Below are 19,594 nucleotides of genomic sequence, written 5' to 3' on the forward strand. Positions count from 1 at the left end.
GAGGAGATTGAGAAGAGAGATTTTGTGTGAGAAAGTCAAACGTTACAATTGTGTCAAGATTACTTACAAATTTAACGAAACCACTATTCATCTTCTTTTTATTACTAACAATTCATATATTTACTCAAGTTGAATTGCGAGAAACAACTATTTATTCATCATCAGACATTTTATTTATTTTCTATCTTTATTATTTTCTACTTTTATTTATTCTCTCTCCTATTTATTTTCGATTCTTTTTCTATGGATATTTTTTAAACAGATACTATCGCTTCTTATCATTTTTATTCTTAAAACAAATTCTTAAAATGTTAATTCGATGACTTATGCATTAATTTCACGATAATTTAGACACGTTTAAAATGAGATGCGTCTTTATTGTTGTAGCTTATTGATAATGTTGTCTAAATGATATTATTTCCCTCAGAGAGTAGTGAAATTGGAGCGATCTTGCGTTCTTGTTAACATTGCCATGAACACCGTGTTAATAATACACAGTGGGAATGCCCACTTAGAGCTTTAGCAAGATGTAAAACGGACTTCCAGCGTAACAGCGCGATGTTACAAGACCGGTCATTATTCACGCGGATGACGTTTTGATGCGCTACATCTAACATTTATCGTGCCATCTCTCGCGGTCTCTAATTCAGGATCATTATACAGCTTTACGGTAAAGCAGGGAATAGATGGCGAGTCGGCCAACGAAATAATCCCCAACGAAGATAAAGTAAATGAAGGAGAATATTGGATAAAAACTGTGGGCGGATTCTGGGGAAACATTTTCTTTCCCGGTGATTTTTTTCTTCTCGAGATTGTAAAATAATTAATTCGAGATGAACGGAAAAATGCAGTTCTCTCTCCGTGTACCTTTAATTTTTGCATTCTTCCGGTCTGGTTTCATTATTAAATCGAATATTGCATCACGAAAAGATTAACACGACACGCTAATTGGAAAATGAATTTGATTGCAAATATTATTTATGAAAATTGCCTGCATATTAATGCAAATTATTTACATTACTGCAGATATATCTCTTTAGAAAATATAAATTTATTATTAAAGATATTATAAAAATTATTGATTTTTCTTGTTTTAATTTTTATATTATTTTTATTTATATCAGCTTTTTTCTAAATGTTTCCAAAACTAATTATGCTTCTGATATGTAATGCTTCACGCTACATCAATATCATTCAGAAAAAACCATGATGTAAAAATTTTTCAATTTGTGCATGCATTAATACATTAAAATCATCATTATGTAACAGTAGTCATTTGACTGCGCATCTCAATCTTTTTCATTAAGCGAAAATTAGATGCAGTATTAGCGACTTTGCATTGTGACGATATTCATTATACGATAATTATTTGTGCCAACAACGCGCCCAAGTTTGTTTCCTTTATCTTTAACTATTAAAGTGTTTCTCTCAACAATTCCCGCGACACTGACGACACTGACGACTATACAGGCCAGGTCTTTCAAACTTTTCCCGCCTTTCTCTTAGAACTTTCAGACTCGCAACTTTAGTATTGGCTCAAACCATAATGACCTACAGGACAAACAAGTTGGAAACTTTTTACCTGTCCGACGTTGATCCGCTTTAGCGATGGTTATAATGGGACACGACGCTTATAACGATTCCATGTAACGCGCGAGTGACGCAAATATATCGACAAGAGAGGCAAACATACGTTGAGAGATATCGTGTGATCACAGGCAATTGTTATCCGGTCGAATAATGTCATAGAATAAGATACCGAAGCCGATTGTGATATGGAAGAGACGAAAATAAAAGCACGAGGCATCGATTCAAAGCCCATCAATAGAAAGAACCTTTTCTAACTATATATATTATAATAATCCAAAGTACTCCATGAATGATGTGCGTTTAATTGCCGTTTAAATCTATAAAATTTAATCTCAAAATTAACAAATTACTTGCATCTCTTTGCACATATCTTTATAATTAAAAAATATACCTTTTTCATAAAAGGGAATTTTTGTAAAATTTCCTTTTATAAGATTATTTTAAATCCTGTAAAATCCTATAAAATTATTTGAAAAATATCATCTCAAATATTACATTCAATCGACAATTCTACAAAGAAACTTGACGACATAAGAATGAAATTTATTTATTATTTTTTATTTTCTTTAAACGAATATATGAGAGCATAATTTCAAATTTGTGTTTCAAATATTCAGAAATTGTGAAGAAAATATGCGACAGAATTTTTTTAAGATATCCGTCATGCTCTTTCCAATGAATATCGTTTCTTTTATGAATATCCCTAATTAAAACATATTTCATACAATACTAAATAGCTCACTACGATATTGCAAAACAATCTCCTCAAATTCTCGTAGAGAAACTGGAATATTTTTGTCTGCCTTGAACGTTCTTGAAGAAAAAGCAGGATCAAAGAGAGGATCGGCGGACAGGACGGATTTTCAAAGACGCGCGCTCGCCGATTTTTAATTAATGTCAGGTCACGAAGAGAAATGGCACCCCTATTACCGCCGTGTTTTTCAGACTCTGAACGATCTCGATCCTGTCGTTCCGTGGAAAGAATCGTCTATCGAAAATCGATGAAGTCGTCAGCACCCGATGGTCGCTTCTATTACAAGCGCTTTCTAACGTTCGCCGCTCATAATCGTTGATATATCAGTAAAGTTATATAGACAGCTGATAGGCAAAGTTACTATGCGGACCTCATATGCGGTGCTTGCAAATCTCTTCGTGTTAAGTCAAATGAAAAGAAGAGAGAAAGAGCGAATTGTTCAAAATTGTCCGAGGAAATAATTTCAATTTAAAAAATATAAATAATAGAGAAAATATGGCGTTCTTCGGTGAAATTACATATAATGAATAATCTACGTCACTAATCAATTTTTTCCAATATATTATAATCTCGCATATACTACAAGATGAAAAATATCACGCAAATATTGCGAAAAATGTAAAATTTTGAAATTTATATAAAAATGAGAAATTAGAAATATTATTAACTATTGGATTTTTTCACGAATTATATGAATAATTATAAATATGTTTTTTATGTTAATTTAAAATTATACAAAGTAGCCAATTAAGTGTCTAATTGGTAATGAGAACCAATGTCTCAATATAAGCTTCGTTATTTTAGCAAAAAAGTCATCCACTTTATCTTTCTTGAAGAACGTTCTTTTATGGAAAAGATAAGCAGCACTCGTTTTAATTAAGTTCTTGTATTACGTCCGTTTATGTTTTACGAAAAAAAGATTATTTTTATATGGATCAAGTATGAGTTTAGAAAAATGAACAGTCAATATTTCATCATAAATACTAAAAAATTTTCAATATCGATTTTTTGTTCATTTGATAAAACAAAAGTATCTTGATATTATTTTATACTTTCTACTATTTTTATTAAAATATATATAATGGTTTATGTTTTCACACATATGACTCATTATTATATTATTAGAGAATATTGCTTGTATACGAGTATATCTTAATTGTAATGAATTTAATTAAACTTTTCTGACAAATTTACAATCAATTTTTTATTAGCAAAAATAAAATCATATATTACAATCTTTTATTTTCTATCATTACCCACAGGTCCTTATAAAAAGTTTCAGGGAGTAAATTTTTTCTAAATTAAGAAATATAATTTCATAATTGAACTTTTCAAAACTTTTGTACACGAAAAAGATGTTTATTATTTTCTACTTCCAACGTTTATATATCTCCTATACTTTTAATGATACTTTTTCTGGCTGGAAAAATCAATTCTTTAATTTCGTTAAAGAAATCTTCATTAAAAAAATTCGGATCGTGCGTTAAAAGAACATCCTGTGTGGCGAACATACATGGTCATCCCAGCGATGGCGGCGATTTAAAGGGCGTCGATGTTTCTTACCTTCTCTGCCGAATTTGCGCTTCTTTTTGCCGCCGCCGCCGCTGGAGCCGGACGAGCCCTTGCCCGAGCTCTTGTCCTTGCTCTTCCAGCGTCCGATCAACATTTTCCGCAGCCTCCTTCTCAGGGTCTCGAGGGCGGCGTCATCGAAAGCGACGCGGGCGCGGGTGGACGCGCTGCGCGCGTTCACAAACCGCAGGTGACACGTAGCCGCGCGATACGCGCCGTTTGATGCCGCGGATGCACGCGATCGACGGATCTCGTACGTCGCGTTTCCGCCGCGCGACACCGCCGTCTCGTCGCGTCGTCCATCGTCGGCGAACGGGAAACGTGCCGCCTCTATCGTCTCCTCTATCGAATCCGCCGACGAGACCGCGAAATTTACTCGCGAGCGCGATTCTCGTCTCGGCCCGTCTCAATCTCGTCTCGGCCCGTCGATCTTATATCTGCAATTACATCGCGTTCTAATTGCGAGAGCGCAAAGATGCACTGACGGAAGTAGGATTACTCTCCAGCAAGTGGGAAAAATCAGTGAAAAATTCCGCTTTTTAATCCCGGATTTTATCCAATGGAATAAACTGGCAAAAACCGATAAAAGTATGTAACTAATATGTAATATTAAAATATATTTATACAGCTTTATGCAAAAATATATTTTGATTTTAATTTATAAATCACGTTATACGCTATTGATTTAATAAATGAAATCAATATAGTAATAACATCGTCATTTTTCAGATCAATTAATACAAATTTTTAAAATAAACTTTAAAAATATAATTATTATTAAATTTTATTAATTTATTTAGTTTAATAAAAAGTGTAAGAGAATTAAAAATTTTTATCAGTATAAATCTTGTTAAAATTAATTAATTTTTCTTTTGCAATGTCAATTTCTAATTTCTAATTTATTATTTTTTTGAATTTTATTTATAAAGATAAAACTTAAATTAAAAACATTGTCTCAATTGATAAATTATAAAAAAATTTTCTATTTATTTTAACATTTTTAATAAAAAAGTTTTTGCCGGTTTTTTCTCGAAAATATTGGTTTCTACCACTGGCATTTACCCCAAAAATATGGAATTTTGCCAACCCTGTTACGAAGAGGATTCATGTGCTAACGTGTGCTAAATCCATATGGTCTGATAAAATATTGCGTGCTTATATTAATTATAATGATAATTAATTCTCCTAGTCACTTGAGAACATAATCACTGATCATATATGAATATACTTTATGAATCTCCTCTTTGTAACTATGGTTATCTAAAGCACCCTGCTAAAGCACTTTCTTAATCTAAAATGTCGTGCAATCACGAGCACGCGATTCCACTGAAGCAATCTCTAATCGAATGATGCAACTAAATCGTCTTCGAAGCCATAAATTTGCAATCGCACAATTTGCAACCGAGAGAACGATACCGTCGATTTCTAAATCTATCCATTAAAGTTGCGAAAATCGAGAGAAGCTAAGGGAATTCGTGGCTTTTTGTAACAGCGTTTACATGTAACTTTCTCCACTATCCAGAGAGATACATTCATCTACATTTTAAAAGGAAATAAAATTTATAATGAAAATAAAATTTATGAAAATAAAAAATGAAAATAAAATTTTATCAATGACGCTAGCAAATAAAGATGCTGTTCGGAAAATGAAAATGTCGGGATTAGGCAAGTCGCCTTGTGCGAATCGCGCTCAAAATTAAATCCGATTATATCGGACAAAACCGATTTTGGGAGAAGACGCGAATCGTCGTCGCGGCGCCATTGATTTCCGCCAGCTTCCGGTCGCAAAGAACGCGGAATCGTGCGTATTCGGGCGTGTGCGAACCGGATCAGTGGGTCAGAGAAATGACACAACCCTTTACAGTTAAGGGCATCCCATCGAAACAGTTCTCGGGCAGCGTCATTTATCCCATCGTTTCTCAACGCGACGTCTGAAAACGGAATTGTAGACACTTGCGAGAGACAGACTATGATGAATAGTTCGTCAAAAACGACGGAGATACGCGGTCTGCTTCTCCGATTACTATGAATCGTCTCTAGGATTTATGATTTTTATTTTCTACGGAAAACTATATCGTTCCATCACAATTTGCCAAAGGCATCAACTGTGTTAATTGGGCGTCATTTATCATCCTTTAACAACAAAGGAATGCTAGTTTTATAGTACAACTATCCTGTAGAACTTTAAAGATTTATCATTTTCCTCTCGTTTACGCATCATTATTTTCATATTATTTATGCGAAACGCTCATTAAAATATGTTAATTAAATAATGATATTGATAAACAGCAAGTATTAATTTAAAAAATGTAAGAAACTCCAAACATACTATTCCAAATCATACTATTGGTTTCATCATTGAAACATAAATTTATAATATAATAATCAAATTTATTATACATTTGACATAATTGAAATGATATAGGTAAATTACAATTAACACGTCATTTTTATTAATTATTAATGTTGAAATTATATCACGTAAAGCACAATTGCAAATTAATAATCCATATAATTATTCATCCACCTACTGCAAAGCTTGATTGAATGAAAATTCCATTCATGGCCTTCTGTCAAAGCAGATGAAAACGATGAGAATCGATCAGGTTTATAAGCTCTCTATAAATGTAGCAGTTTTAAAAGAATAGAAATTCCATCATCCTACGAAAATTATAATTGTGATAATTGCTTTCGTTATTCAATATAATCGAAGTAAAGGATATTGACGGGCCATGCTTTAGGAAGAGAAACGATCGTTATCGATGCTGTCCACATAAGGGGACGATTCGCCTTCGTATCAACGTGACGTAACCTGACGATACCAAAAGCGAACGAGAAACTCAGCGCGACGTACCAGTTAATTAATGAGGCTAATTGGATCTTTTGCTTTTTTGGCAAAACGCCGGTTAATTGGATTTGCGGATCGAAGCGCGGCCAAGTGAACCGTTCATCTCGATATTTATCGCTTTTCGGTACCTTCGACGTTAAATGTCAAATGGAGAAGAGATTCGAGAAACGATGCGGATCGTTTGATTGTCATTGCCCTCTTTTAACCGTTCATCCCTCATCGGGCCACTTTATCCTCCGAATTCGTTGATCCTGATTTATGGATCGCCTGCCAAACACCTCCATAATTGGACCTTGTATTCGACTATCTGCTTTTCAAGGCGCGCTGATATCCGGCTTTTTGGAAAAATTCCAACTAACGAAATAATGGTGTCGGTAACCTCAAGTTACGCTTCATAAACATTGGAAGCGATCGTATCATTCAACTTTAAAGATGTTGTCTAAAAGAAGACAAAGATAATATCAGGATGATTAAAGCCGCGTGAGATTGCAAAAATCATTGGTTAGCTTTTAAACATCTAGCAACTAGAAAAAGCTCTGAAACTTGTTTATTTTTCAATTAAATAATAATCATGTTTAATTATATTCCATTGGAGCAATAAATTTTTATACTTTTTGCCATCCATCAAAATAACAAGCGAGAAACCCAGAAGCAGATTGTATAATATATACGTCGTGAAAATAAGAACCAAGTCTTTTTTCTTACTTATGAACCACGTCTATATTCTTCCTGTTTTCTTTCCTTCCTTTATTATTACGATTGTTAAGTATATATCTTATATTGTCAACGAATAAAACTACTTGGGAAGTGAATTACACTTCTCACTTTTTCTCACTTTTTTACTTTTACGCCTCTACGAAAGCTGGAATATATGATCAACTATGACGACGTTGATTAATTAATTACGATAATGCCTTGATATATAATATAATAATAATTTGTTATCGGCATATATTTATTATATACATCAAAGGTATTATTTTCCTACTCTTCATTGATCAAAAGAGAAAAGATGTGAGATTAATCGCAAATCAATGCATGTAAAGTACAAGAGAAAACGTCATCGTTCAACATCTATATGTTTGGTTGATATTTATATCGTAACCGTAAAAATATCATTCGTATGAGAGGCAGAATTTTTCCTAGAAATGCCGTGAAACAAGAAGAATACGACTTTGGAAGGTAGCCACTAAACTAGCCACGCTACTCTACATGCGGCAACGATTGCACCGAGGTCAAGGCACTCGCAAGTTCACCATATCGACGCTGCTTGTATCGTCGACTACCGGCGACATGTTCCGTTCTCCATTTTCTCCCGGAGCATTTTCGAATCTCTTCATCAATGCGCAAATGCGATTGTCAAAGAAACAATCAACGTCGCGCGCCTCTCGTTCGCATCTCGATGATTCTCGATGATGCGACGACTATCGGCGGTTCTCGCGTGAAAGAGAAACGAACGACAACAATCGAGAGGCGGGGAAAGAGTAGGCCAACCGAGCTGCACGCGTTGTTTCGCACTGTGCCAACGGAATCGTTGCGCGCAATCAAGATGGTCGGCAATTTTACCGGTCACGATCAGGCGCGTCGACGAGCAACGGTCCGTGGAGACGGTCCCTCGCGTTCGCGAAGATCGCGGTCGATGGTCCGCGACGGGGGACGAACTTGAAAGACGAAACGCACCACCACGTCGACTGCGACCACCACTATCTACACGTCGTTTCACGATGAGACGACAGACGCAGCGGCGGAGCAGCACACCAGCACCACCACTAGCTACCCCACCGGCGAGAAACGTATTCGCGAACCCGGCGGCTCTCTCCCTTAGCTATACAAGCAGCCGAGACGTCTTACGCGGCTCGTCTTACGAGACGATCGTACGCGTACTTCTTGCCCGCGACGACTCACGGCGACGAAGGTCGCGATCGATCGATACTTTTCGAAAAAGACGCCCCCGCGTGCGACGAGGGGCGAGTGTGGGAGAGACGGTGGAATACGAACCGCGCCACCACCACAACTACCAGCTACCGGCTACACGTCGTTTCACGCGTGGTGCACCGACGGCACCGGCGGCACCAGCGGCAGCACCATCAAAAGGAGAGAGGAGCGCACCGCCGGGACGCCCGGAGAGTCCCGGCTACGCCGTCTCCCTCGCCACCCTTCTCCTTCTATCCTCTCCTCGAGTGACGTCACGGGAATGGAGTCGGGGATCGATCCCGAACCCCGAACGCCCACCTAGGCACCCCCGCATCCTCTCCGTTTCCCGAACGGTACTGACCGGATAGAAAACATTCGACCGTTCTCTCTCGACGACCTCCGGCAACCCCCGGATATACGTATGTACCCAGCCGGCGCCACGCGACGCGAAGGTGCGGAAGGGCGTAATTCCTCGCCGGATGCGGCACCCTACCGGTGCAGCGCGATCTCGCGAAGGGATGAAGCGACGCGCGGGAAAATGGAATAAGGATTAATTAAACAAGGAGAACGCGCGCTTCGTCGACGGGCGAGTTTTACGAAAAACATTATTTTAATGCAAATCGAGGGGATGGAGAAAGTTTGAGACATAATTATTTATTACATTTCCGAAAGAAAAATTGTGTTATCGTATTACTTTCTTATAATTTGGATATTGAACGTACTTTTTTCCTTATTGCTGAAATAAATATAATAGACATGCTTCTTTTCGCAAGAAGAGAAGAAATTTAATTAACGCACAGTATAAATATTTCTTTATAATTAGTATCTTTTTTAGAATAAAGATACTTAAAGAAATTGACAGCTGTATCGTTTTCGAAAAGTATTTTAATTATTTACGACAAGATTTAAACGGTTTATATCAATTATATTCATTAATCTTTCTTTCGGTAAACGTAATATGTTAGTTTGGTATATATATTAGTAGCTTTTTCAAAACACTTAATATATACATCAATAAAATATAAAATGTTAATTTGAAAATTAGTAGAAATATTGTGTGCAGTCGATTGTCGATTTATTTAAATCTACTTGTCGACATAATAAAATAATTAATAGAAATAAAATTGATGTACCAGATAATGTCAGGTCATTGTTTTCTCCTTTACGAGGCCGGAATGCGTTTTGGCACGACTCTCAATTCCAAACACCGAACATTCAAATCTGCATCTGCGGGTCGGTTAATCTGCATAGATATTGCGCCATGCAACGCGCGCGTGGAAATTCGGCAAACTATTCTACTCTTCCCTATCAAGAATTCTTTTGTCCCCGGAAATCGCTTGTGCGCCAATTCGGCGCATTCAAGTGGCATTAAAGGAAAGGTAACGTCCTCGTCCATCATCTTTCATCTCCGATGTTTCGTCGCAAGATTCAGAAAGGAAGCCAACGAAACCGACACTTGCGACGTCTGGGGGAAGTAAAAAATTTTGAATATTTTCAATTAAAAAAAGAATGAAAGAAATCGAGAATATAAAATAATGATTATCATTCTTTTCACACCTTCTTCCAATGATATTTAACGGAAATAAATTTTTGACATACATGTAATTAAACATATTAATTTGTAAAAGAATAATTTGTGTTGTTTTTAAAAAATATAAATTCTCAAACACAAACGAAATTTTTAAACATTATTATTGTATATTAAATCATGTCATTATGATGCTATGTATTTTCAACAGTGGAGCTTGGATAGCAAGTCGTGAAAGCGATGCAGTCGTTCTGTAAAAGTCTCTCGAGAATCAAAGACAACGTCTTTGTCAGGCGGCAAGATTTTCCGCAATGTATATCTAGAGTTGCGCATTTTCCGTAGGTGTATTGTCAAAGCTATAAAATTTTAATATAGCGCAGTATGGCTCGTGGATTTTACATAAACGACCGTGAAGGTACTTGAGGTTGTAGCTTGAGCAAATAAATGGCCATGTAACTCGTATATTACTACGTTTTGCTTTCTACATCTAGTTTTCTTTTTCTTGATATTTATTTATATAGAATCAAATTTTTATAATATTATTTTTCTCAAAATAGTAGCCATTTTAAAATTTATCCGTCGATTTAATTAAGAAATAAAGAAAACATGCAAAAAACGCGTAATATGATGATACATTTCATTAAAAACTGATTATATAAACACAGACGTAATTAAATAAATAAATCATTATCACAAATCTATATATATAATGTACAATGCAAAATTATTATATCGACAACAGGTTTACGCAAAATTTTCTTCCGTGTAGGCGATTCAAAGCATTTCACGACCGGAAGAGCGTGGGTGTAAGAGTGCATTAAAGTCGGTGAAGCGACGTTTTACGCATCGGTCGAACATTTTACACAAGTGCAATGTCAGTGACCCTATTTATTCTAGTCTACAAGAAGAGAACTTTTAATTGTGACTGTTCTGTTCGCCTTGTACAAAGACTATCCAGAGACGTCATTCTCTACCTAGTCTAAAATAATATTATTCTTTTTTGCCTTTATATTTCGATATCTATTTATTTATATCAATTATATAATTATATAATTATATTATATAATTTCATAATCAATATAATTAATATAAATAGATAAAAATAAAATTTTAAAAAAAGAGAGGAAAAAAAACAAGACACGTTGAATTTAAGTCTTTGAGGAATAAGACTCGTTAACCGAATAATTTAAAAGGAAATATTAAAGATGAAATACGCTTTATATAATCGCGAGAACTGTGTCGACAAAGATTGCGTCGGCGAAGATGGTTAATCTGAAAAATTTAGTTAGGCGATGATATTATCTTTGGTTTATCGCGCGTCTTTAAACGATTTAGCGAGAGGTCGACTAAATAAGCGAATAAAATGACGAGAGAAGGGAAGGGTGGATAAAACGCAAGGGCGTAAACACACGAGCAAAATTCACGCGTCTGCGCGGATATTTATGTCGCGAAAGAGATTCCGCAGTAGCCCATGAAAAACGGAAATCCGCGTAAGATCTTTGCGCGTATTAGAGCGTTCCATTCTCTGTACATTTCAAGAGATCCAAGCTTATGTGAGAACGAACGCGATGTGACGCTTGTGCGTTCGTTTCTCTCTCACACCTCCACGGTTTTGAACGTGCTTCAACCCGATACCGCGATCCATTTCTACCCCCTTAAGAGGCTCATTCGAATGCACGGTCATACGCCGTCATGCCGTGCGGTTTGCATCTTGTCTAGACCGAATTACGATCTGCAAAGCGCACTCTCATTCCGGGATTACTCGCCGAAAAAGCGTCCGGTCTATTCTCGCGACTTCCCGTTGATTCAATATGATGATGAATATGAACGATCTCTGTCTCATTTTGACGGAATTCGAATTCAGAATTTACGAGATATAACTAATTATTATTGTTTACGAGATATAACTAATTATTATTTACGAGATGTAACTAATTATTATTGTTTCTCAAGTTGGAATAATTATTTTTCTCAGGCTTTCATATAAGTATTTTTAAAATTTGAAAATTATTATCATTTCCTACAAGATACGAGGGTGGGGTGATAAGTTTCCGGCCTGATAAAGAAAAAAATAGCTTTTTGGATTTTTTTAAATTTTATTTTTCAACACAATCTCCACAAAGATTAATACATTTTTCATAACGGTGTTCTAATGCAGTGATATCAACTTTATAGTACGATTCGTCGAGCTCCTCAAAATACCCATTTCCAGATAGCGATATTATATTTTGAATTAGAACACCGTTATGAAAAATGTATTAGTCTTTGTGGAGATTACGTTGAAAAATAAAATTTTAAAAAATCCAAAAAACTGCCTTTTTCTTCATCAGGCCGGAAACTTGTCACCCCACCCTCGTAGATGCCATTAGAGTAAAATTTACAAACAATACTTTTCATCTAAAATATTATTTGTAATAACTTGGCGTGTTTTATTAATAGAAAAATTAATATATCTTATACGAATGTAAATATATATATGTATATAAAAATTGAGACTCACCCTGCCGTGGTCGTTGACAGCTGCGTTCCTCGCTGTTCCATCGGATCTCGTTGCAGACGTAATGCTTAACGCTGTTTTCACGGCGAGAGATTACGAAAGGATCCTTGGGCGGAGGAGGCAGAGGCCTGTTAGCGTCGTAGCCGACGTCTCGTTGCGGGCGACAAGTTGGATCCGCTGCCCGAGTACCGTACAAAGCGACATCCTGATTCGCGTCGCGTCGATCTTGATGCAAATATCCCGAATCCGTATCCGAGGCGCTGTTTTCGCTCTTGTGTCGCCTGGTAGGCGGTTCGGGTGCCGTGCCATGCTTGGTTGGCCAGCTGCCCGTCGCTAATTCCGGTCCGATCTTCGGTTGATTGGAGAAGCTGACTCTCTTGGGTCCCGCACTACCGTATTCGACCGAGTCTCCTCCTATGAGGCTTCCCCTCTTAAATATCGGATGTGGCGGACGAGGTTTGTCTTCGTTGCCGTCGTTGCTGTCTTCCTCGTGAATCTCGCTAGCTTCCGGTTTCCTCGGGGACCCCGAGACGCCGGTTGTTTCGTTCGCGGCCGGTCTTCTGCATGTCACGTTGAAACTGGCACGCTCGATATCGCCTCTGTGAAAGTGCGGGGAAGCGCTCTTGGATCGTTGCGCATCGTATCCCGCGGGATCCCGCGGATTCATCGCTTTCATCGACATCTCCTGACGATCCCGTAGCGCTTGCTGCGGTCGAACAATCAGCACCGGCTGATTCTGGCCCTTCTGAGTCTGCATCAACGGTAACTTTCCGGTCGGGCTCGTCTTGAGACGTTGCTGCGCGTTGCTCCAGTACGGTCGGTCCCCGTGAACGACGAGACCCGGTACCGTCACACCCTTAGAATGAAATGTCGGATTCGCATTAGGCAACAACAAAGTCGCCACGGGACTTTTCGTTCTCGTCTTGTAGGTTTCGTAGAGTCTGTCTTCCATCGCGTTTCGTTCGTAGATTCGTCGCTGCTGCTCCTCGTCCAATTTCTTCAGCTGTTGCCAATACATCGCTTCTCTCATTTCCGGCAAATCAATTTTCGGCGCGATCTGTCTTGGACCGGAATTTGCCGACGAAACGGCCGACTTCCGATGCGCTTCCAACGCCTTTTGCTGCCAATAAAATGCTTCCAGGTGCTGCCTAGTCTCCCGTTTCGAGGGCGACAATAGCATATATGTCGAAGGACTCTGTTGACCGTACGTTGGATCGGCGATTCGTTGAGCGTGTAAAGGCTCTTGTCGTGCCTGATACTGTCGTGGACGTTGCTCGTAGATCGATTCATGCTGAAGCGAATTTGCACTCGTGTATATTTTATCTTGGTTCGCCGTCGGCGACGATTGTTGATTCGTCGCGAATAAAGTACGTTGTTGACTGGCGTCGTGTTGTCCTTGCTGACAAAAGTCTCCCGTCGATTCACGTACGGGAGATCGATCCGCTCTTCTTCCAGATTCATCGGATACTTGCTTAGCTTCCGACGACTGTAAACGTTGCGGTGGAGAACTCTGATTTTCAACTCGCGTCGCTCTCTCAACGTCGCGGCATGATTCGGTCGAGCTGTACGAACTAGATGGCAATTGATCGTTCTCGCGTCCATCTTCTTTCGTCTCCAAGGTCGTAACGTCGCTCCTATGAAAAGTCTGTTGTCTACGGTGTCCATAAATTGGCTCGGGACGCGAGATGCCTTTCGCGAAGCCGGAAGACGGTATAGTCTTTTGCTCGGTAGATCTTTTCATTCCCGTAGCGGAAGAATTCTGGCTACCGTATTGATGTCGCACTTCAATTGGAACGATGCCAGAAATGCCCTCGCGCGAATCTGCCATGGGAATGGGCGATTCCGCGCCGCGGAGTCTCATCTCGTTAGATGGTCGAGAAACTCGAGACTGACAGATGGTTTCTCTCTTGGGCGAGGCTATCAAGATTTGATCATTTGGTTGTGATCTTCTGGCTCGGGATCCCACTGACGGGGACATCGTTGTTGTCATTCCGTGTTTCGACGGCGATACGTTTCGAATGGATGTTTTCTCAGCTTGGCTGGCCGCCGGTGAATCGTTCTTCGGATTTACATCAAATTCTATTTCGTGGTTTTTTAAGCAATCTTCGCGTGATTTTTCAATCTCTCGTTTTGATTCCGTTTGCACATTTTCGTTATCTTCGCAAGAATATTGGAAAGAGGTATTTTTTAAAGGAGATTGTCGATGCGATAAACACTTTGGTTCGCAGATTAGATTATCCTTCTTCTCCGGCGAATTGTCTGCCGTATGATCCGATGGTTTCGCGCTTGAAAAATGTTTCTCACGACATGGTGACGATGGAGTTTCGTCGTAAACGTGTTCCTCAACGTAATTAATCGACGATTGACAAGTCGCTGCTTGAGCTTCGTTCTCATAGATTTTTTCTCGCCCATCTTCGAAGATCGATCGTTCGGTAGGAGAAGTTCGGGTACTACTGCGAGGCGAGTTCAGATAATACTCGCCGCTTTTCGAGCTGGAAGGAGAAAACTCGCTCTTTTGACTCGAATTAGGTGTGCAACTCGAATCGGCATAATCGCCGGACTTTTGGCTGGACCCAGACGATGGATACTTTGTAGTTCTTCCGATTAAGGGCGCTCTCTGAATCTGATTTACGATTGGTTGCCGAGTAATCTTGACTTGCGCGGGAACTGATTGCGGGGTGTTGATTAAGCCCGTCTCGAGATTGCCATCATTCTGATAAAGTCCGGATTGATTCTGGTAATTTTTGTTATCGACAACATCCATGCCACTGAAATCGTCGCATAGTTGGTTAATGTCGTCCTGATAATTTTCATAGTTTGACAACTCTAATCGCGACTGCGGGATCTCAGGGAGCGGTCTGTCGACGAGATGAATGGCTCGAGGTCGAACTAAATATCGTTCACCCGGCGGCGCCGAAATTCGACCGGAGGGTCCGTGATTTCTCTGGAAGAAATAATTACGATTGCCATGATTCGACTCTTGTAAACTGTGCTTGCGTTCCAAATAATTACATCGTCGGCTGTCGTGCTCCTCGCGTTTCTGCCTCTGCTCGTACTTTCTGATGTCGGGCGAGATAACATATTGTCCGCCACGCTCTGTCCATCTCTCGTCCGGCGCGATCGAGCTGAGACTGGAATCGGTAGTATACGATCTCTGACTTTTGGTTCTATCACAAAGAAGTCGCGTATCATCCGTTTGCAAAAAGTGATCCGGCGTGCTAGTAATTGGTCCTTGCTCGGGAAACAACTCGCGTTTGATCTCGTCCAACCTCTCATCGATGATGGAGCCGTTCAGGCTGTTATCCAGTTTGACGTTTCTCTTGATATCTTCGTTTAGATTCATCGTGTCCGGCGATCTCGTGTAATTTCCATTTTGCTGATAACGAGCAAAATGCCGTTCGTCGTATCGTCTTCGTTCCTTCTGCTCCTTTTTCTTGTAATCTTTTCGAGAATCCTTTGGCGAAAAGATGGCTGGTAAAAGACGTCGAAAACCGAGCTTCCTTTTCTGTTTCTCCTCTTTCTTCATCTTGGATGATCCCGCCTCCATGGCGAATTCTTTTATAAGACTAGCGTAACCGTCTTTATTGCGATGATTTCGGAGCACGAAGGTCGAATCGGTAGGTTCTCTTGAATTAATTATCGTAAAGGAACTTAAATAAGTCTCATCGTTCTTTCGTTCAGTGGAATGTTTGTTCTCATCTACAAGAAATATGTCTGACACTCGTTCTTCGTTTCTTACTATATTCTTTTTATAATTATTCCCCACTTGATTCGAATTTGTATCGTTACAATTATCGATGCCCGTTGTGTCACTAATGCTTTTCTCTTCTCGTAAATTTTGATTCTTCTCTTCAGAGACCGTCGCTGTTGTGAGAATGGTATTCGCTTCTTCATTCCATTGAATGCAGTCTTTTATTTTCTCGTTATCATATGCTTGGTCAAGTCCATCGATATCGTCATCTGTCTGCACTTCATTCACATGAGCAATGTCCTCATCGACAGCCTTGATTCTATCCTCCAAGCACGAATCGGAATCGACAGTGCTCACGGTACTGTTCTCAAGAATTTCCTCCGAAGTTCGTATCTTCGACTCATCGATCGACGTTTGCCTTTTCGCGAACTTTGCTGGATGTTTTTGGCCGAAAAGCAACCGACCGTCGTGATCCTCGACGATGCTCTCGCGCGAGGACACGCTACCAAACTCTTCAATGTAAGATGATTTCGAGGATTCCGAGGAGTTACGTTGCAAACGATTCTCTAAAAATTCTCCGGACCACCTTTTCTCTATCTCCGTTACTTTCTTGCTGTATCTTCGCCCGATTTTACGCGATGGTTGATCTTCAGTTTCGCTGGTTCGGTCGTGGTCGGACGTGTAATCGAGATCGGTTTCCAACAGTCTCCTCTCCTCGATTTTCAATCGTTTATCCAGATTATGCTTCTCGAGAAAATCCTTGTCGAATCCGGAACTTAATCTCTCGCTGCCACTCGACTCTGTGGTAACCGACGACCTCGGAGTATAATTGGCCTGAAAACCCAGCAGCTTCTCTTTATAACTTTGCGCAGTACTAGGCTGAATCCTGGTGCTCAGATTCTTTTGAAGATCTTCGATAGTCGCTTGACTTTTCTCCAGACAGCTCTGCGCGTCTCTGTCAATTTTCGCGCTTTCTCTCCGATTTTCGACGCCTGTTGCGTCGTTTCGTTTTTCGATCTCGTTCAGTTCATTGCACTGCACATTTGCAATTTTAGATATTTCATTATGTTTCTCAAATTCAACGCAATTTACATCAGCATCATTTTTAACATCTTCCGTTTCGAAAAGTTTACGTTCAGTCGATTGCTCTTGCGTATTCGCAAATAATGTTTCGTCAACAACTTTCTCCCGATTTGGCGATAAATCTTTTGACAATTCTTTCGTAGAAGAAGAGACTGTCAAAGATGAAGTATTTTCTTTCTTGATCACAGGTTTCTCCGGGACTTTTGGTGGCACTTTATTTCTCTTGGCGATTGCATTCGTCGAATTTAGATCGTCGATCACAATGCTACCGATGGCTGGATTCTTGGTAAGTTTAATCGGTTTGATCCTTCTTCCTTCGTTTGGAAAACTAACGTCGTCGCTCTTTCGACTCCTCGAGATGGGAAGCTTTGATTGCCTATCAAGAATAATGGTCTTAAGATTAGTGTCTTTTGGTTTTGAATACGTGAACGCATTTTCCGGAGCGGAAAATATGCCGTTACTTGTCGATTTCTGTCGGTCGTCTTTCGCTCGTTTGACAACATTCGACTTTGTCTCAAAACTCTTGGAGAATTTCCTCGAAGACTCGTTCTTCGTCAGCAGTACTTCTCGCGATCCGTTCGAAGACTCGAGGACAATCTTTTCAACGGTAATTTTATCGAGCGAGAAAACTTGCACGGTTCCCGCATTCGCTTCCTTTCCGTCTTCTTTAAGCGGATTCTGATTATGTTGCGCATCTGTTTCCGAGATATCGAAGACTTTCCCCATTGACTCCATTCTGGTACGCTGCGCACCGTTCTCCCTTTAAGGTCGCCTGAAAAAATTTTACCGTGATCTTCTCGACACATCCGAGAAAAAAAATTAAATTTTTGAAATAGTAAATTAATTTTTTTTTTAAATAGTTAAAGAAGCTTTATTTTCAAACAATATCTTGTACGAAGAATCGTCTCCTTGTATCGCAATTTCGGATCTTTATATAGTCGCTTGAAATTGTCTCATAAGTTCACCGCGTTGGTATTTAACCCGGTCAAGTACGTGATATACGTACGCGGCCATGTGCGCACCAACCGCACATGCTTGCGAGCACGTGCCAACACGAGCGGAGTTAATGTTGCCCGAGTCGTGCGAGAGTGCGCCAACAAGCTCTGGAATAGTCTAAACACGTGTATGCATATTCTAAATATCGAAGCAGAAAATCGTCTTCGGTTCGTGGCCGTCATTCGCGTACAATCAATGTCCCTCCCTTTTCCTCTCTTTCTCTCTCTCTCTCTCTCTCTCGCTCCCTCTCAAGGAATCGCCCCGCGTCGCAAAGTGCAACGACCGTAACGAATTCGTTCAAGGAACTTACAAAGCGTCTAAAACGAGAACCGCCGCACGGCTTCAAATCCCTTTTTCCCGTGATACCGTTAAACTCGTTTCCGCCCGTATTTCCCCTCCAAGTGACGTAAGCGTTAAGGATATACACGTCGAAAGTGGAAAGGAGAGAAATAGGTATGTTTATTTGCATCGCAAAACAAACCCTGAAGATATTATTAATTGAAGAATATACACATCAAGACGGAATACTTTCTTATTTTCTAAATATAATCCATTAACGTTAAAATAAGAAATAAAAACTTTAAAAAGAGATGAATTTTGTATATGAAAAGTAATGTCAAAAGTGAAGGGATAAAAGCAGAAAACAAAAGTAAAATTATATATTAAAAAAGGTGTATAAATGAGTAGAAAAAGGATACGAAACTGTCTATTTCGCTCGCTGAGAAGCTAGAAAAGTAAATTACTTTTATTATATGCAAACATATTAAAAATATTTAATTGTAAAAAAATTTTAATAATACAAATATATAATAAAAATATAATAAATATATAATAATATATAATAAATAATAAATATATAATAATAAAAACATAAGGTATAAAAAGAGATGGGGAAGAAAATGCATAGTGTACAGTTGTGAAAAAAAATTTAACCAAAATTGCTGAATAAGTGCATAAATTGTGAATGATTAATAAGAAAGAAAAATACGCGCTGCATCCTAATTTTGCGATTAATAACTAATAACCGATTGTATCATATAATCTTCTATTCGCGTAATATTTATCTAATGGCACATTAACCCAGAAACTGTGGCAGGATGCCAAATGAACAACTTTTTACCACA

At 39.0% G+C, this 19,594-nt stretch overlaps 1 protein-coding gene and 1 long non-coding RNA gene across 15 annotated transcripts in view; one reads left to right on the forward strand and one right to left on the reverse strand.

Moving 5' to 3' along the window:
- LOC105252903 overlaps positions 1 to 19,594 on the reverse strand; it is a 179,950-nt gene that overhangs the window by 156,396 nt on the left and 3,960 nt on the right. For all 14 annotated transcript variants that reach the window (XM_025414646.1, XM_025414657.1, XM_025414652.1 and 11 more), the window contains exon 2: positions 12,704 to 18,246. In XM_025414646.1, coding sequence (XP_025270431.1) covers positions 12,704 to 18,209 — 5,506 coding nt within the window. In that variant the 5' untranslated portion in view covers positions 18,210 to 18,246. The remainder of the gene's footprint in view (positions 1 to 12,703; positions 18,247 to 19,594) is intronic.
- Positions 1 to 19,594, forward strand: part of LOC112639747 — a 106,208-nt gene that overhangs the window by 75,798 nt on the left and 10,816 nt on the right. The window lies entirely within an intron of this gene.

Source organism: Camponotus floridanus, unplaced genomic scaffold, assembly GCF_003227725.1.
Source record: "Camponotus floridanus strain SB8 unplaced genomic scaffold, Cflo_v7.5 scaffold86, whole genome shotgun sequence".
Lineage (NCBI taxonomy): Eukaryota > Metazoa > Arthropoda > Insecta > Hymenoptera > Formicidae > Camponotus > Camponotus floridanus.